The sequence below is a fragment of the Ammospiza nelsoni genome, chromosome 3 (genome assembly GCF_027579445.1).
Source record: "Ammospiza nelsoni isolate bAmmNel1 chromosome 3, bAmmNel1.pri, whole genome shotgun sequence".
NCBI classification, from domain to species: domain Eukaryota; kingdom Metazoa; phylum Chordata; class Aves; order Passeriformes; family Passerellidae; genus Ammospiza; species Ammospiza nelsoni.
The window spans coordinates 42,363,550-42,379,961 of NC_080635.1; the positions used below are offsets into that span (position 1 = coordinate 42,363,550).

The following is a 16,412-nucleotide window of genomic DNA, read 5'->3' on the forward strand; positions in this document are numbered from 1 at the left end:
CCTGTCCCGCTGGCGGCGGGAAGTGACGCGCCGGGCGCGCCGGTGGCGCGGGGGCGGGGCGCGGCCGGGCTCCGGCGGGCGCGGAGCGCGGCGGGAGCGGAACGAGCGCCAGGTACCGAGTGCCCGCCGCTCCCCCGCGGCCGCCGCTCGCCCCTGCCCGCGGCCGGGCCGCTGGGGCGCGATGGTGCGGGACAGGCCGGGCCTGGAGGGCGGGGATGGTGCGCGGGCCGGGCTCGCTCCGCACTCCGGGGCGGCCTGAGCCGCGGCCGGGGGAGAGGGGAGGGACTCCCGTGGCGCGGAGGCGGCGGCCGCCTTTCTCTCCGCCGCCGCGGGCAGGGGGCGGCGGGCGCGGGATGGGCGCGGGCAGCGGCGGGACCCTGCGAGGGCGGGCGGGGGCTGCGCGGGGCCGGGGCCGCTGTGGGCGGGCAGCGAGCAGGGCCGGGGGCGCGGGCGGGCTGTGGCCGCACGCCGAGCGCTGCCGTGTGGCGGGGGGCGAGCCCGAAAGGGGCCTCGGGTGGGTCGGGGCCTCCTCCGGGCTGGCTCCGGCTGCTGGACTCTGTTCCCTGGACCGAAACGGCGCCGGGCGTTTGTAGTGGAGATCCGAGCAAGCCGCGTTAAGTGGGTAGAGGAAGGAGCTCTGCGTAGTCGGTGCCCTGCGTGCAGGTTTTGGCATGCCTGGTATCCAGCCTCCTTACTAAATAGATGGGCTGTCGAGGAGTAGACTTTGTTTCTTCCAGGATTATGTCTAGGCCTCTAATGTACCCACGTTGTAAAACCTGGGTGCTCTGCTCGATACCTTTGGTGAAGGTAAAGATGATAATGACTTATGGTCATGGGTGGAAAAAAGCAGGCATTTCTAGCTACAGTGTAAATACTATTATAGTTCTAAGCTCTCATATCTTAAAAAAAAGAGAGACTGAATAGACTGTCTTCAGATTTTCAGGTAGCCTACCTCTGGCCTAATAATGACCTTGAGTATTTCTTAGCAATAATTAAGAAACTTAGAAATTAATGGGTAATATTTTGCATCATTGGTACCATAACATTTAAATTCTCCACTTCTGTTGTTTATTTCCATAACACAGCAACACAAGTATAGTTAAAAAATGAGAGAAAATCATTGCATGTTTCACTTGTGTACTTGAAATTGGTTTTCACATATTTCTTTTTTCCTCATGAAATGCATATCATTACAGTTTGAAATCTGTTAGTGCTTTGTTTTATGGAATTGGATGGAAGAGGTTTCCCTAGCTGTGATTTGAGCTGCAATGCTTTTCTCATAGAAGAAAAAAAGTAATTTGTGAAAGCCCAAGCCTTAAAATGGCCAGGAAGAGACTTACAAGCAACGTCAATTAGTAGCCAAGGGAATTAAATTCTTTAAAAAAATCAGTGCTTTTGCAGCTAAAGGAAGCTTGGAGTAGAAGGAGCATCAGCAGCTTGAGCTGTTTGTGCAGGAGGGTTTGGTTGGACAGAGGCCTGCCCATGTAAGTCAGGTGACCTGCCAGGGACTTCAGCAGAATCATGCTGCAAAGTTTCTGTGGAGTGTGCCTGAAAAAGGTTATTTTTATGGATTGTGCATGCGTGTGTGCGTACACGTGAATGTTCTTTTATGTATTTGTACGTGGGTGTCTCTTATCTGAGTCAGCAGCTGATAGGCTTGCTTTCGGGTTTGTGTTTAGATATTATTCTCAGGATATTCCTTTTTTTCTTTCCAGGCTTTGGTTGGTGTTGTAGACTCATATTTCTCTGAAGCTGATGTTTTCCTAACACTTTCAGCTTGGCTTTAAAAGCTGCTTCGCTGGAATGTTTTAAACAGTTAAAAAACCTCTAGGATTTGAAGTTTATTTAAATTAATTGAAGGAAATACTTCTGGCCTCACCAAAGAAATAACTGGAATCATGGATCAGAACAACAGTTTGCCACCCTACGCTCAAGGCTTAGCCTCCCCTCAGGTAAAAACAAATTATTTAAAAAGTAACTATGATCTGAATTTCCTTTATGAAAGTGCTTTCTCTTTCTTGCATCTAGCTTCACATTTTTTTGTTTGCAGATCTGAAAAATTCTGCTAGGGATTGAATAATACTAGTACAAAGCAGAATTTTGAAACCATTGATGTCTATATTCAGAAGTATAAGAAACATGTGGTTTCTCATACGTGGAATATATGTGGGATTTCTTGATGGGATTCCTCTTAAGTTGAAACATGACTGACAACTTGGAAAGATTAATTTAATTTTGGTGGTTGCTCCTTAAACTGTGCACATAATGGATTGTTACTGGGCTATGAATACTGGACAGTGAGTACAGTGAGCACAGTTGGTGTTCAGACAATTTCAAGTTAAATTGTGGGTCAAAGATGAGACATGCTTGCAAGGTAGTGTGAGAAGTATGTCATGTTCCCTAAATTCCTTTGGGTAGTACTTTATTCTGTAGAACATCTGCATTTCCAAGGATTTGCTGATTTTAATTATTTAGTACTATATGCTTCGGGTTTGATATGAGCAACTCAGCTAACAGATTTATTTTTGACTCCTCCCAAAAACTTTGTCTCTTAAAAACAAAATGGAGTCATCATGATCTGTGGTTTTCATGTCATGTTTTCTTGTGCAGGGTGCAATGACTCCGGGAATTCCAATTTTCAGCCCGATGATGCCATATGGCACAGGACTGACACCGCAGCCTGTCCAGAGCACCAACAGTCTGTCCATCCTGGAGGAGCAGCAGCGGCAGCAGCAGCAGCAGCAAGCAGCACAGCAATCCACGTCACAGCAAGCCACACAGGGAACATCTGGTCAAACCCCCCAGCTCTTCCATTCACAGACTCTTACCACAGCCCCCTTACCAGGAACCACACCTCTGTACTCCTCTCCAATGACTCCAATGACTCCAATAACTCCTGCGACACCGGCGTCAGAGAGCTCTGGCATAGTGCCACAACTACAGTGAGTGCCCCTGTGTCAGTGCATCATGTCCTGTCTCAGATAGCCCTTTAAAGAAAGACTTAGGGCCAAAGTCACATCAGGAATTAGGTACTGCATTTTGGTGGGAAGGGAGGTCCTGAGAATTTATGAGTCTCCTGTAGCAATATGAGTAATTTTTACTTTATTTTTAGCTTAGCTTCATTACTAAACCACTTAGTAATATAAACAGTTTCTTAGTGATTTGTCAACGGTACATCTTGGGAGCATACCAGTGGAGGGTTATATGTCTTCATTTAACACCGTCATAATTTTTAACTCCTTGCAGTTTAGGAGTTCAAGATGTTTCCTTTCCCAATGCTTGCCTAACTCTGAGTTTGTGAGAAGGTAAAAAATCCTAGAACTAGTTGGAAGAACCCTAGAACTAGGTCTGGAAGCATTTTCAGTGAACTTCAGTTTTAAAGAGACTACTTCAGAAATTTTTGGCTGGGACAAGGAGAAATGGTTGATACCATGAATTGAAAGAGTAGTTTCTCATATTTTTCTGACTTTTTTTTCCCTCACTGAGGACCTTTATATTTCAGGGTTTTCCCAGAAAACAAAATTGTTTATCTAGTAACTTTTTTAAACTATCTAGAGACCTGCTATCCCATCTCCTGGCAATGCATTTACCTCCTGGGTCATTCCCACTTAGTTTTGCACCCTCTTCCTTGAAGGACATACCAAGGAAAATTTCAGATGGTACTGTCTCATTTTCTCCTGTTTCCAGCAGCTTCCACAATTGTGATGAGGGCTCTCAGCATCAGTAATTTTTCCTCCCAAACTGAAATAGAGGTTCTTCTCATGGGACACTTTATATAATAGCTGAGAGGTAGGAGGAATCAGCAATTATGCCTTAGGAGCTTCTGCCCTACAAAAGGACATTCCTGAGCCAAAACACTGCTCAGTGCTCGTGTTAGGAAAGATGTCATTCAAACTTGCTTGGAGAAACAAAGTAATTTAAAAAAATTGATTAGGCTTGGTTAAAAATGAGGAAGACACATTAATTCCTTATTTTTTTTTTTAAATATATTTCTCTGATCTGTCTTTAGGAATATTGTGTCCACAGTGAATCTTGGTTGCAAACTTGACCTGAAAACTATTGCACTTCGTGCCCGAAATGCTGAATATAATCCTAAGGTAAGAGAAATGTATTAAGAGTTCATCCTATAACAGATAAATAAAGGCACAGGTTGTGGCTGCAGGCTGCTGCAATAGACTGAAAAACCTACCTGCTATATTTGCAGTTTTACACTGTGGTTAAAAGGGTAATCTTAATAAACTTAGGACATTCAAATTAGTAAAAAGCATTTTTATGCTGAAGTAGCTGTGATGTGCACCAGGTTGTAAGTTGTTAGATTTAGAAAAAACCTAATCAAGAGTGTAGTACACTGGCCAAGCTTTTTGTGGTGGAGGTGGCCTCTGCTGCTGTTCATATGGGCATATTTGTTTGTAGTGCTCAGTGAGCTCCTTTTGCTTATTGCTGTGAAATGTCTGATGATGAAATCTTTTTCCCTATCTCCCAACAAGGAGAAAGGAAAGAAGTGTTAAAGTCCTGGACTTCTGCCAGAGCTGTGGTTTCCTCCATCTAGCTGCTCCTCTGGAATTCTTACAGTCACAGGGCATTCACTTATTTTTCATAGTCTCACTTCCCTCTGTTCTCTCATGTTCTCTCATGTTCTTCTCCAGTACTTCTGCCATCTCATTGCTTCTGATGGCTAACTTGGTGGAACATTAAAATGGATCAAAACCAAACCAATTAAAATGATTTTTTTAACATATTGACTTCAAAGTTGCCTGCTGCTTCTTAATAGTAGTAGGGTTCTAAATAAGAAGCATCTTTTTAGCTTGGGAAATCTGAACAACAGCAAAGGACCTGGAGCATTAAGTCAAAAAAATAATGTTGCTTCATGTTTCTTTTGGGTGGCTCCTCTTGAAAATGTTATCTTTGCAACAACAGTGGCTGGACACTAATAAAAGTTTAGATGTTGCATAGTTGAATTGGCTTGTCTTGGGAAGGCTTCAGTTTTCCTGGGGTGTGTGTGTTTTTCTTGTTTTAGCATTTAGTATTTTGCTGCAGTTGACCTGAACTCTGCTCTTAAAGGTTAAAGCACACATGCAGGCATATTTGATAAATGACTCTTACTGTAAGTTTATACCAGTGATGCTGTTACATAATTGTGAGTAAGGTATGAGCGCAGCAAAAATGTGAGCATGCCTTGCTAACTCCTAATGTAGGGGGTAGGTGGCTGTGTAAAATTTGTAGGCTAGAATAATCAATATCAAACACTGTTTTCCATGGCAGAGGGATAGAAGGGTTATGTAACACACTCCTGACATTTAGTCAGTAGATTCATCTATCAAAGAAAGATGTTGCTTGGCTGTATTATTTAAGTCATATTTTGACAAATGTGCTGTTGGGTAACCCACGCTACCGCCTTGGTTGTGTCAGCAGAACAATTCATGGGACTGCAGGGTGAGCTGTTCCAAGTTATATTTAACAAACAGGAGTTTGTGTGTGTGTGTGTGTGTGTGTGTGTGTGTGTGTGTGTGTGTGTGTGTGCCCACCTCAGTTTCCAGTATCTCTTGCTTCAAAGAATTTAAGAATATTTAGAAAATGCTTACTGAGAATGAAAAGCTGGAGCTAATGAGGCTGCTGTGTCCCACAGTGGTAGCTGAGGTGACTTCTGTTTACACAGGACTTTGATCTCCAGCTGTTCTGTTTACTGGTATTGTAACACTGTAATCCATTTTTTTGGATATCTTCCATCCTACTTATAAGATAAAATTCCAACACATGGAGGAATTTTTAAAAATTGTTTCTATTGCTCTGATGCAAATGTTAGTGTTATTTATATGTTACATACATAGGTTTATATATATATATATATAGTAATGAGAGATAAACAGGAATGTTTATAGTGGTAAATATCCTTCCTGCCTGGCTCTACCTTTCTGAGTATGTGCTTGAAGGTACTTATAGTTTAAGCATTTCAAGTAAACTTTGAGTGATCTGTAAGTATGTTTGACCTTAGTTTTCCTTGCACTGCAGTGTAACTTAGATGATGCAGATTTGGTTTTAATATAATGATGACAGCAGTATGTCACTAACAGTCTCAATGCTCACACTTCAGCGTTTTGCTGCTGTTATTATGAGAATAAGAGAACCACGTACTACTGCATTGATATTCAGCTCTGGAAAAATGGTGTGCACAGGAGCAAAAAGGTATGTTTAGGCATTATGAGCAAACTAACTCAGGCTGTCTTTTCTTTTGTACCATGATGCTTGTTTATATAGACACATCAAAGTTGTACAGGTACAACTAATGTTGCTTCACAGTTACCTCAGATTATACACATTTCTACAGAAAATGCCTCTTTATGATTGAAGAGACTTCCTAATTTGTGGGGAAATGGTAGTTCTAGTTGTGAAGCACTTTCATTCAGTCTCATAAACTGGTTTGCAGAGGTTATTATATTAATTTTTTGGCCTTGCAGTTACTTACTTTTTCTAATAATTAAAAAAATCAGCAACTATGCATTGGAACTGCTTGAATTGTAAGGATGGTGAGAGAAGAATTTTATATTTGAATAGCTTCATTCATCACAGGACAAGAGCTCCAAATCTCTAGTTCCTGTAGTCTGATCTGTTCTTAATGTGACCATTGAAGGACGAGAATTGAAAGCTAAACATAAGCTTAACTCTGGTGGGCAGGAGGGAAATTCTGCTCCAAAGAAGTCTGCTAGGAATCCAGAAGGAATAAACTAATGAGCAGAGATGAATGAATAGATCTGTACAGGTGAACATTTTCTCTGCCTAGTGACACTTGAAATTCAAGTTGTCTTACTCCGCATGGGCAACAGATTCTCCACTGTTTACAGACCTGAAGCAAACTGAATTCTGCAACAGTGGGTAAGGCTGTGCAGTTGTATTAAACCCATGTTTGAATGCCTGGGCTGAATCAAACAGAAGATTTTGCCAGTTGACAGATTTTTATAGAAATCCGTATTTTCTAGCAGTAGTAGTTCAAAGTTGTTCTACAGTCAAATCTTAGGTAACAATCTAGTCTTAGGTGCTTAATCTTAAGTAACAGTCCCATTAGAGGGACTCTGATCATTATTTTAAAAATGTAAAAGGTATGGATTTATAATTTACTGGTTTGTGTCATGAACAGTGAGTGCAACACTAATGGTGTCCAGGAGCCTATTACCAAAATTAGCATGAAAATCAGTCAGTGCTAGTTGTTAATTTTGGATGTAAAAATTTTGCCTGTGAACTCCCCTCTCCCTCCTCACAGACTTTTTTCCCCAGTTAGGTATTTGTGGTTTAATGCTGTTTGCTTGAAGTAATACTTATCTGAGCAGGTAATACAGATATCCTTTTCTCACTTCAGTGAGGAGCAATCCAGACTGGCTGCAAGGAAGTATGCAAGAGTTGTTCAGAAACTGGGTTTTCCTGCAAAATTTTTGGATTTTAAAATTCAGAATATGGTGGGCAGCTGTGACGTAAAATTTCCCATCAGACTGGAAGGATTGGTACTCACACACCAGCAGTTCAGCAGGTAAAAAAAAGGCTTGCTTATGTTTCATTCTTGTTGCATACTATCTTAGAAGGTGACATCTGTTTAGATTATTCCCTTGCACCACAGGGAAACCTGCATATTTGTTCCCATCTCTGCACTGCCTCAGGTGTAACTGAGGCTGCCCAATGTGAACCTGTCAAAATTTGGTTTTGACAGGTTCACGTTGCTACCCTCCCCAAGTTTCAGGGAAGTCTACATCTGCTCTGCCAGTCTGGACTGGGCCCAGAAGATGGGGTGGAACATGGGTCTGCAAGCACATTTAAATACTCTCTCTTTCTTTCAGCTACGAGCCGGAATTGTTTCCTGGCTTAATCTACAGAATGATTAAGCCAAGAATTGTTCTGCTTATTTTTGTTTCTGGAAAAGTGGTTTTAACTGGTAAGTGAAGACAGTATCTTACTCCAAGAGGTGAGATTTAGACTGTATGACAGAGAACAGGGGTACGTAAGCTGCCAGGTACTTTTCCTTCAGAGATGACAGTACTGAGAAAGGAGATTTAATAGAGTATTCCATGGATGGAATGTTAAGGCAACTTCCCTGTGCAGCCATCCAGCAGCCACCCTGGCAGTCAGAGCCACACCAGCTGCAGCAGGACCAGAGCCTGTTTGGAGTGGGCAGCTTCAGCAAATCCAGCAGGTGTCCTGCTTGACTCCCACACACTCCACTCACAGAGTCAGACCAGGTTTTCTTGAGGGCTCAGCACCAGGCTTTGTTATGCAAAGATTCAGCAGTTCAGGCCTCTTGCCTGGGTGTGCTTCACCCAGAGCTCAACCTGCAGCTCAGCACTGCCACTGCACACACAGATACCTGCGCCATGTTCCTTAACAGATGGGAATGCAGAAAGCAACAGCACATTTGGCTAGATCAAAGGAGCAATCATCATGAACCCTAGTCAGGTGTGCAGGTGCCCAAAAAGCTGTAAGAATGTAAGATCTTCCTGGCAAAATCTGAAAGAATGTTTCTGTGGCTGAGCATGTGACTTTGAGCTAGCTTTTCTTTGGCAGCTTGGTTGCAGGCTGCTACCATGATCCATGATACAGCAGCCAAAGAAGGGGAGATACTTGAGCTCTAGGACATCCTCAACCTCAGGTGCTCAACCTACTCCCTCCATTTTTTCTCATGCTGTGTCTTACTAGGAAGAAGAAACCCGCAAGACCCACAGACGAAAGAAGGATCACATCCCTGCAGTGTGGGGAAATGCAGTTCTCTGCAGTGGTCTCCACTGCCAGACCTTCCTCCCCCTGATACTCACACTCTCAAAACAAGCTGCACCAGTTAGGCCTTTCTGCACAAACATCCTACAGGGCTGTGCTTTGTTGTTGGGTCTCTTGTGGAAATCACGTATATGAAAATTCCATTTGCAACATAGCATCGTGGCAGAGATGCTAGTGAAATTTTTAGCAGCTGTCAGATTAAACAGAGAAGGCTGGTAATGTAAGCTCTCTATGAAATGTGTTAAAAAGGATTGTAAAAATGGGGATTTATGGATACATGTAGGTTTTATATAGAGTTGCATTCACATACACATTCTAAAAGCTAAAATTAAGTATTTGGCAAAAGGTACAAAACTAATTGAATCCCTTCTCTTTTTCCAGGTGCTAAAGTACGAGCAGAAATCTATGAAGCATTTGAAAACATCTATCCTATTTTAAAGGGATTCAGAAAGACAACGTAACAGTTTCTACACATTTCAGAGAAATCAGGGGTATATTTTAAAAGGTATTGTGTATGGCACAGCAGTAACAAGAAATGGACTTCCAGTGCAACTGCAACATCAGGACTCGGACTATTTCCCAGTTAGTGCCTACTTCCCTGATGCTCAAGGGGAACTGTTTTCTTGAATATGTCTACTGAGTTACTGTGAGTTGCTTTACTGGGCTGTTGCTGGAGCAGCCCCTCCAACTTTTATTTATATTCTAGCTTTTAAATAGTTTTAATGCCAGTTCTATTAATAGAAAAATCTGTAAGTTGGTTTAAAGACAAATGCAACTGTCACTCAGTGTATAAACCACTTTAATTGCCATGTATATATGTTTTAAGTTCCTTCCGTAAGACCATGGTTTTTATAATTTTCAGAACTTTAGCTTTTAAATTTTTTCAATTTTAAATTTCTTTGGTGCCAGACACATTCCCTCTTTCCAGTATTAAGCAAGATAGGATAAATTTATTAATTAAAATGGCTCACTGTACATATATATATAATATATACCTTTCTTCTCTTTCCTTCTTCAACTCCACGTGTACAATAAACCCTGTTTATACAACTATGGGAACTGTCTTAATAAATTTTAAAATTACCCAGCTGGTAGAATGAAATACATTGAATTACTTGTTTTATTTAATAGATTTTTTAATAGCAGATGCACTGCTATAAGTGACATGTTGTTTTGAGAGAATCTTAGCAGTGCTCTGGCTTGCTTACCAGCAGTCACACCCCTGGCAATGTCTACCTTGAATATTTCCAACATGTTAAAGCAAAAGAGACAACTGGTTAAAGAAGCTTGTGTTTGAGTATGTGTTGCCTTATGTTCAACAGATGGGATACAGGCAAGTCTTAAATAGCTGCACTTGACTAAAACAATAGATCCCTGCTCAGCTTCTAGAATTTCTTTAAATTACTACCTTTGTATTTTACCAGCTGTGAGAGCCTCACTATATTAGTGTTCCTGTAAAATGTCAAAGCCCTTCCAACTGGAGTCAGCACATACATAATCTTCCTTCTGAACGATGCTTGAAGCCTAATAGGCTCAGAGCTAAAAATAAACTTTTTTTTCCCTTCAGGAAATTTCTAGGAATAATAACCTCTCTATGACTTACACGTTATTTCAAACAGCTTTTATCTGAAAGTAACCCAAATGTAAGCAATGGTCTCATTTCTAAGTTGGTGTTTCATTCCAGACAAAATTAAGTTTTGGCTGGCTTTGATACTACTCCATTTGCACATCCTGAGTGACCTTAATCTTCAGTCTTCTCTCTACACCAATGTCTCTCCAGGTGTTCTGATGACTGCTTTCATGGCTCTTACCAGAAAGATGCTGTTATTAATGCAGCTGTGCAGGATATGCTCAAGCACTGTGTTGCCTTCAGTGCTGTGCCACTCTGTGCTGTGAGCTCAGGAATGCTGCTGTGAGCTCAGGAATGCTCCTGAGAGCTCTGGGCTATAATTGTGTGGCTGTCCATGCTTTTGCAGGACCTGAACTATTACCAACTTATGTGCAAAACTCTTCAACTCTTCAGAAAGCTTGAAGCCCCAAGAAACCATAGGACAGTTTTCAGCACAATCAGTCGAGCTGTACTACAGTGACTTGAGACAGTTTGCACTTTCACAACACAGAGCAGGGCTTCCAACTACCCTGCTAGAAATTAAGTCCTGTGATAACAAAACCACTTCCAGGTACAGCATTCTCTGCCTGCTTATTTGAGTACTTTCAATGCCTAAATGATTTCAAAAACCCCACAGTGGGCCCCACAGAGTCACAGGTAAGCAGCCATGAATGGTTGGAGCAGGGGAAGGGAATATGTAACTGAAGTCAATTCTGCAGGGAAACACACAAAAAAGCCTTTTCTGGAGATACTGCCATAGCCATAGGATTAGTTCAGCAACGACCACAGTAAAGTTCAGCATTATGGTTTCACTATTCTCTTGCCTCAGCTATTTGCAGTCATACAGTGGGAGAATCCCTGCAGAGGACACTTATTTTTAAACTTCACCAATGATGGCAGACTGCAGGTAGAATTCAGCCTGAAAATCTGCTGCTACAGGCAGTGTGTAACAGACAAATGTGTTCTGCTAGGGCTGACTTTGTTTAAACTGCTTCTGCACCAGGTATCTGAGTTAAACTACTGCATGGGGCTAATAGTTTAAAGTCAGATAAAACACTTAATTTTTGTGCATTTTACCTCAACCACTCAGTCAGAACATGGGACAAACTCCCAATTTGGGTTTATGCACCTGCTGAGAAAGGGAAGTAGGTTTAAATTGCACAGCAAAAGGTTATATAGCTTTATTTTAGCTGACTCCTGTACAGCTCTTCAACATAAACACTGGAGTGGGTTTACAGGAGTCTGCTTTTCTTTGAATGAATGTGAATTTTTGAGTAGCCTGATGAAAATCCTGACAGACTACAATCTTTTAAGTTTTTGAAGTTCCATTACCAATAAAAGATAATTTCACCAATCCAAAAGTTTTTCATCTTTAATAAACTTCCAGAAATGAGATTTGAAATAAAGCTTTCTGAACAAATACATCTGGCTTCATTACCAGGTTGAAGTAAAAGCTCCTCTGGAGCACAAGAGAGGCTGTCAAGGTCTAGTTACAGCAGTTCTATCACTGTTTCAAGATGCACTGTTATTGGTGACTTCAACTACCTGTTTGCACAGTGCAGAGATGCAGTGAAACAAATCAAGTATTCCATTTGGATAACTCAACTTCATAAAGTACAGCCCATGGAGTAGTCTTGTTTCCAAATGAACTCTTCCAGGTATTCACTCTCCCCGCCGCAGCTGTCAGCACAAGTGTACACCACCAGTGTTCCCCAGTCAATGCTCTCTCCAAGGCTGTCAACCTGAAGGTGATTCAGGAGCTGTGGCATAATCTTCAAGGAAAACCAAAAGGTTTAGAGGCAGGCCACAGACTTCTCCCCTCTCCCCATTTCTCCTGAAGAACAGTCCTGTATTTGGTATAAGAATTTATATTCTCTTACACCAAAATCCCAACTGAAGCTACTATGTATATGGCAGCTCAAATAAACCAAATTTGGAGTTCTAGGTAAGTTTTATTTGGCCTTATAAGACTTCCCTGATTTGTGAGCCTCCCACCATTTGAAATTCCATTAGTAACTATGTTTTCTGCCTGTCCATGACATAAGTGTGTTCATCATACATATACCTATAGAATTCAAAGTTCTGCAGCTGAATGCTTCCAGCCAAACTTACTTATAATGCACACAATGAATTGAAAGAGCACTTCTTATAAGAGTAAATAAAGGCTCTGTACAATCATTTAGTGTAGTTAGTTTGTTGCAACTTCAACCTTCTTGCTCAATTTACAAGCCAACAATTAGATCCTGAGTCCGAAATAAGATTACCTGTATTATTTTTAAATGAGCTTACATACCTGGAATTCAAATATCCTTTTGGCACCACACACACAATTTGGGATATCTTTTTCTTCAGGCCTATTTTCACCTGACACCCAGAGTGGACCTTCTCCTCCTCTGCAGTATCTAATAATCTGAAACACAGCAGAAATTTAAGTTCTTGTGACTATCCTTTCATCTTGCTATAAAATAGGTGTTTAGTGACACAAAGCTGTAGATAGAGCAGAAAAAGGTCAGTTCTTTAACAACCATGGCAAAATATAATTTGCAAATGCAGCATTCTAAATAAGACAGGTTGCTTATATAAGTTTTCTTAACTATGTGAATCATGCAAGTATTCATACCATATTTTTTCAGTGATCCAGGGGATCATTGGTAATTTTCTAACCAAGGGATTCAGAAATGCAAGGTTGTGTATGTTACAGTCTTGAGAAGAGCAGCTGGAAAATTAGCACACAGACCTGCACACTGTTAGGAATGCCATTCAGATCTTTCTGTCTGCAGTTCTGCAGCTAAATACAAGCAGACTAGCCTAATGTTCCAGAAGGTATTTTCATATCCTTTGTTTTTCAGTTATTAGCAAATCACACATGATCAGCAAAAGGACACTGGGACAGATCAGTCAGTAGAGATGGTCAGAGAGGGTGAGGCACATACCTAAGGCAGAGAAGGGAACAGACTCAAAGTCTCCTACTTTCTGAGTGTGCACCTTAACCCCTCAGCTACCAGGCAAAACATGGAGAGAATTTCTTCTTCACCACTTTGATGGATTAAGGACTGTATCTTCTCTGAATGAAACCAGGGACCATGGTTTTGTTTGACAATGTAGCTTTTTAGCCTTTTGCAGTAAGAAATAGCATGGGGGAAAGATTTCTGTTTTAAATAGCAGAAATTTTAAAGCCATCCTTCAACCTTTAAAAGAGCCAAGCCACCCCCCAATGCAGCTGGTGACACTGACAGAGCTCTTCTCTGCAGTTTTTGTTCTAGCAAGGCTGCAGGCTGGGGAACAGTGCAGTGGTTCCCCATGTCCTTTGGTTTGAACCATGTCTCAGGATGGTGGCTCCTTCCACACTGGGGGAGATTCAGCACCCTTGTGCCACCTGATCCTGACCAGCAGCTGTTTAAGGTGGCTGAGCAGGTGCCAAACTCTTACTTGGGCACAAATTAAGTTCAGCACATAAGGAAGATGAGAGGGTGTAGGTTAGGTGTGTAGAGGATGAGGAGGCATCCCTGTTTCTAACTAGTACAAAAGACTGCATGTGCAGCAGGATGCTGTGTCAGAACCACTACTTTCAAAGGCTGCGCCATCTTCTGACCTGCTCTGGCTCAGCAGCTACTCGTTTTTTAAACATCTGGAAGATCTTTTCTTCTGCAGTCTCGTGTTTTGCCATTGCTTCCAATGCCTCTTCATCTAAGGACTGAAATGCTTGATCTAAGCAAGAAAAAAGAACAGTAAAACTTACAGGCTCATACAAGACACTAAAAATTAAAAACAGTATTAGCACGTGTAAATTTATTTTGCTTCATAAGTGATTCCTGGCATAAATCTAAGATTTTTTTTATTTTCATGGCACGTTAAGATTTGGTCACACACAGGTCTGTTTACTAGTTTTAGCTGCATTTTAAACATAGATGCTAGTATTGAATACTGGAAAGGGAAGGAGTTAATCTGCTGAAGTTTATGGCTCCCAGCAGATATCACTGAGACTACAGAACTTTCAGGACACCACATTTGAAAAAGGCCTGCATGCTGCTCATGTGCCAGGCTTCAGTTTTTAGCACTGAAGAGTGTATCTGTTACACTCCAACAGCCACATCAACCAGGGCCACTAAACACTCTTGAGACAGCTTTGGACCACAGCAAGGGACCACCAGGAACCCAGCATCCTTCCCTGGCACCACCACAAACTCTCCACCCTGGGTGTCTTCAAAGACACTGTGGTTGCAGCAAACCCACTGTGAATTTAGGAGGAGCAGGGAGGAAGGAGCCTGCACTTCAACTGCACCTCAAGAGTTAAAATATCCTCAAACCAGTTCTCTGCAAGCATAGAGAAGAAAATTTTATTTTCCATAAAGTAAGACAAATTGTACTAAGTCAAGCCAAGACAATCTAACAATGTGCTGATTTCAGCAGCATCCAGCAGCAAGGTGCTCAGTCCAGTCCTCACTTGAGATGTTCCTGACCTATTGGAAGCACACAGGGACACAGTGTAACTCCGAGCTATCTGCAGCAACAGCTGCTTCAACAGCTCCTGGGGTCAGAGCTTAGTAAGTCTCTCCCAGAAAAGCAACTTACATTATGGGATGTCTACAACAAACTAGCATTGTAAATGACTGCACATTTAGCCTTTTTTCACCAGAAGTTTACAAGGAACACTTAAAAATCACAGTGTTTGATATTTTAAAGATGTGACAGGCATAACCAGGAAGAATTACAGGCAGCATGTTATTTCTGACCTGAAGTGCCTGCAGCTCCAAGTTCCTCTTGTTCTTTTGCATCCTTTGATGTATCTTCAGCTCCTTGTTCATCATCAGTGGTGTCAGCAGGAAATTCTGGTTCCTCAGGTTCTATCAAAATTTCATATTCCGGAAAAAGGAATTCGTTATGCTCTGGAATTGCATTTGCCAAGTCATCTAGAAAACAGAAGACAGACACCACTTCACAACATCATCTCGTATTTCACGTCCTTCTCCCCAAAAGCTACACAGCAAATTGCATAGCCGAAGCATTGCGTGAGCAAGATTTACATCACTGCTAGACCTGACCTGAAGGTAAGAAACACTGTTATGTTAAGGACAGTAGAAAACTGCAACAGGCGTCCTGTTGCTTTGAACCTCTGTAAATCCAAGTGGCGTGGAAGGCAGACCAAACAGTGCTAGCAGCAGCATTTAAGAGCTCGGGAGCTGCGGCTCGGCAGCTCGGGGCAGTATTAACCACGGCTGGCACGGGTGTCAGTTCCCGTTGCAGAGGCCCCCGATGGCGGTGTGTGCGGACCCACCTACGGCGGCGTGCTGCCCGCAGGAGCGGCGGTGCCCGCGCCGCCAGTCCAGCGCCTGGTGCTCGGGCCCGCAGTAGGCGGCGCGGCGGCAGCGCCCGCAGCAGCGCGGCCCGAGGCAGCCGCAGACGCGGCACAGCGCGGCGCCGCTGCCCAGGCGCCGCGGGGGCGCGGGGGCCGGGCCCGGGGGCGGCTCCTCGGGGGGCGGCTCCTCGGGGTACGTGTCGTTCCGCCGCGGCAGCTGGCTCCGGAACACTGCGGGGAGACGCGCCGGTCAGCGGGGCGGCGGCCGGGGCCCTCGCCCCGTCCCTCCCCGCGCGCCCGCGCCTCACCGCGGAAGGGCCCGCCCGGGCCCGCCAGGCCGTAGCAGGAGGCGCCGCGGCAGGCGAACACGAAGAGGGTGCGGTGGAAGGCGTCGGCGCGGCCGGGCAGCGGCGCGTACAGCTGGAGCAGGAAGGCGCAGGGCTGCTGGCAGCGGCCGCAGCGCAGAGCGGCGGGGCCCGGCAGCCCGGCCTCGCCCAGCCACGCCGGCCGCCCCCCGACCTTGCTGGGGAAGTAGGTGCTGTGCAGCCGCCAGGCACCGCCCGGGCCCTCCGCCGCCGCCGCGAAACCCAGCTCCACGCCGGGAGCCATGCCGCTTCCCGTCCGCCAACACGCACCGAGAAGGGCGGGCCAAGCACCGGCCCCGCCCGGCCCCGCTCTCCCAGCCCCGCCCCAGCTCCGTTCCGGGCTCAGCCCGCCCCGGCTCCGCCTTTGTAACGCGGCAGCAGGGAGCGG

At 43.9% G+C, this 16,412-nt stretch overlaps 2 protein-coding genes across 2 annotated transcripts; one reads left to right on the forward strand and one right to left on the reverse strand.

The window, feature by feature from the left end:
• Window positions 1–46: 46 nt before the first annotated feature.
• Window positions 47–9,856, forward strand: TBP (TATA-box binding protein). The gene is made up of 8 exons (XM_059467402.1): window positions 47–112; window positions 1,716–1,952; window positions 2,611–2,942; window positions 4,010–4,097; window positions 6,092–6,183; window positions 7,352–7,519; window positions 7,824–7,918; window positions 9,136–9,856. The coding sequence occupies exons 2-8, from the start codon at window positions 1,899–1,901 to the stop codon at window positions 9,213–9,215; spliced, it is 909 nt and encodes a 302-aa protein (XP_059323385.1). The 5' UTR covers window positions 47–112; window positions 1,716–1,898; the 3' UTR covers window positions 9,216–9,856.
• Window positions 9,857–11,708: 1,852 nt separating this feature from the next.
• On the reverse strand, window positions 11,709–16,283 carry PDCD2 (programmed cell death 2). The gene is made up of 6 exons (XM_059467401.1): window positions 15,968–16,283; window positions 15,639–15,890; window positions 15,097–15,273; window positions 13,956–14,071; window positions 12,657–12,773; window positions 11,709–12,135 (listed from the first exon to the last, which is right to left on the reverse strand). The coding sequence occupies exons 1-6, from the start codon at window positions 16,266–16,268 to the stop codon at window positions 11,971–11,973; spliced, it is 1,128 nt and encodes a 375-aa protein (XP_059323384.1). The 5' UTR covers window positions 16,269–16,283; the 3' UTR covers window positions 11,709–11,970.
• Between the last annotated feature and the right edge of the window lie 129 nt (window positions 16,284–16,412).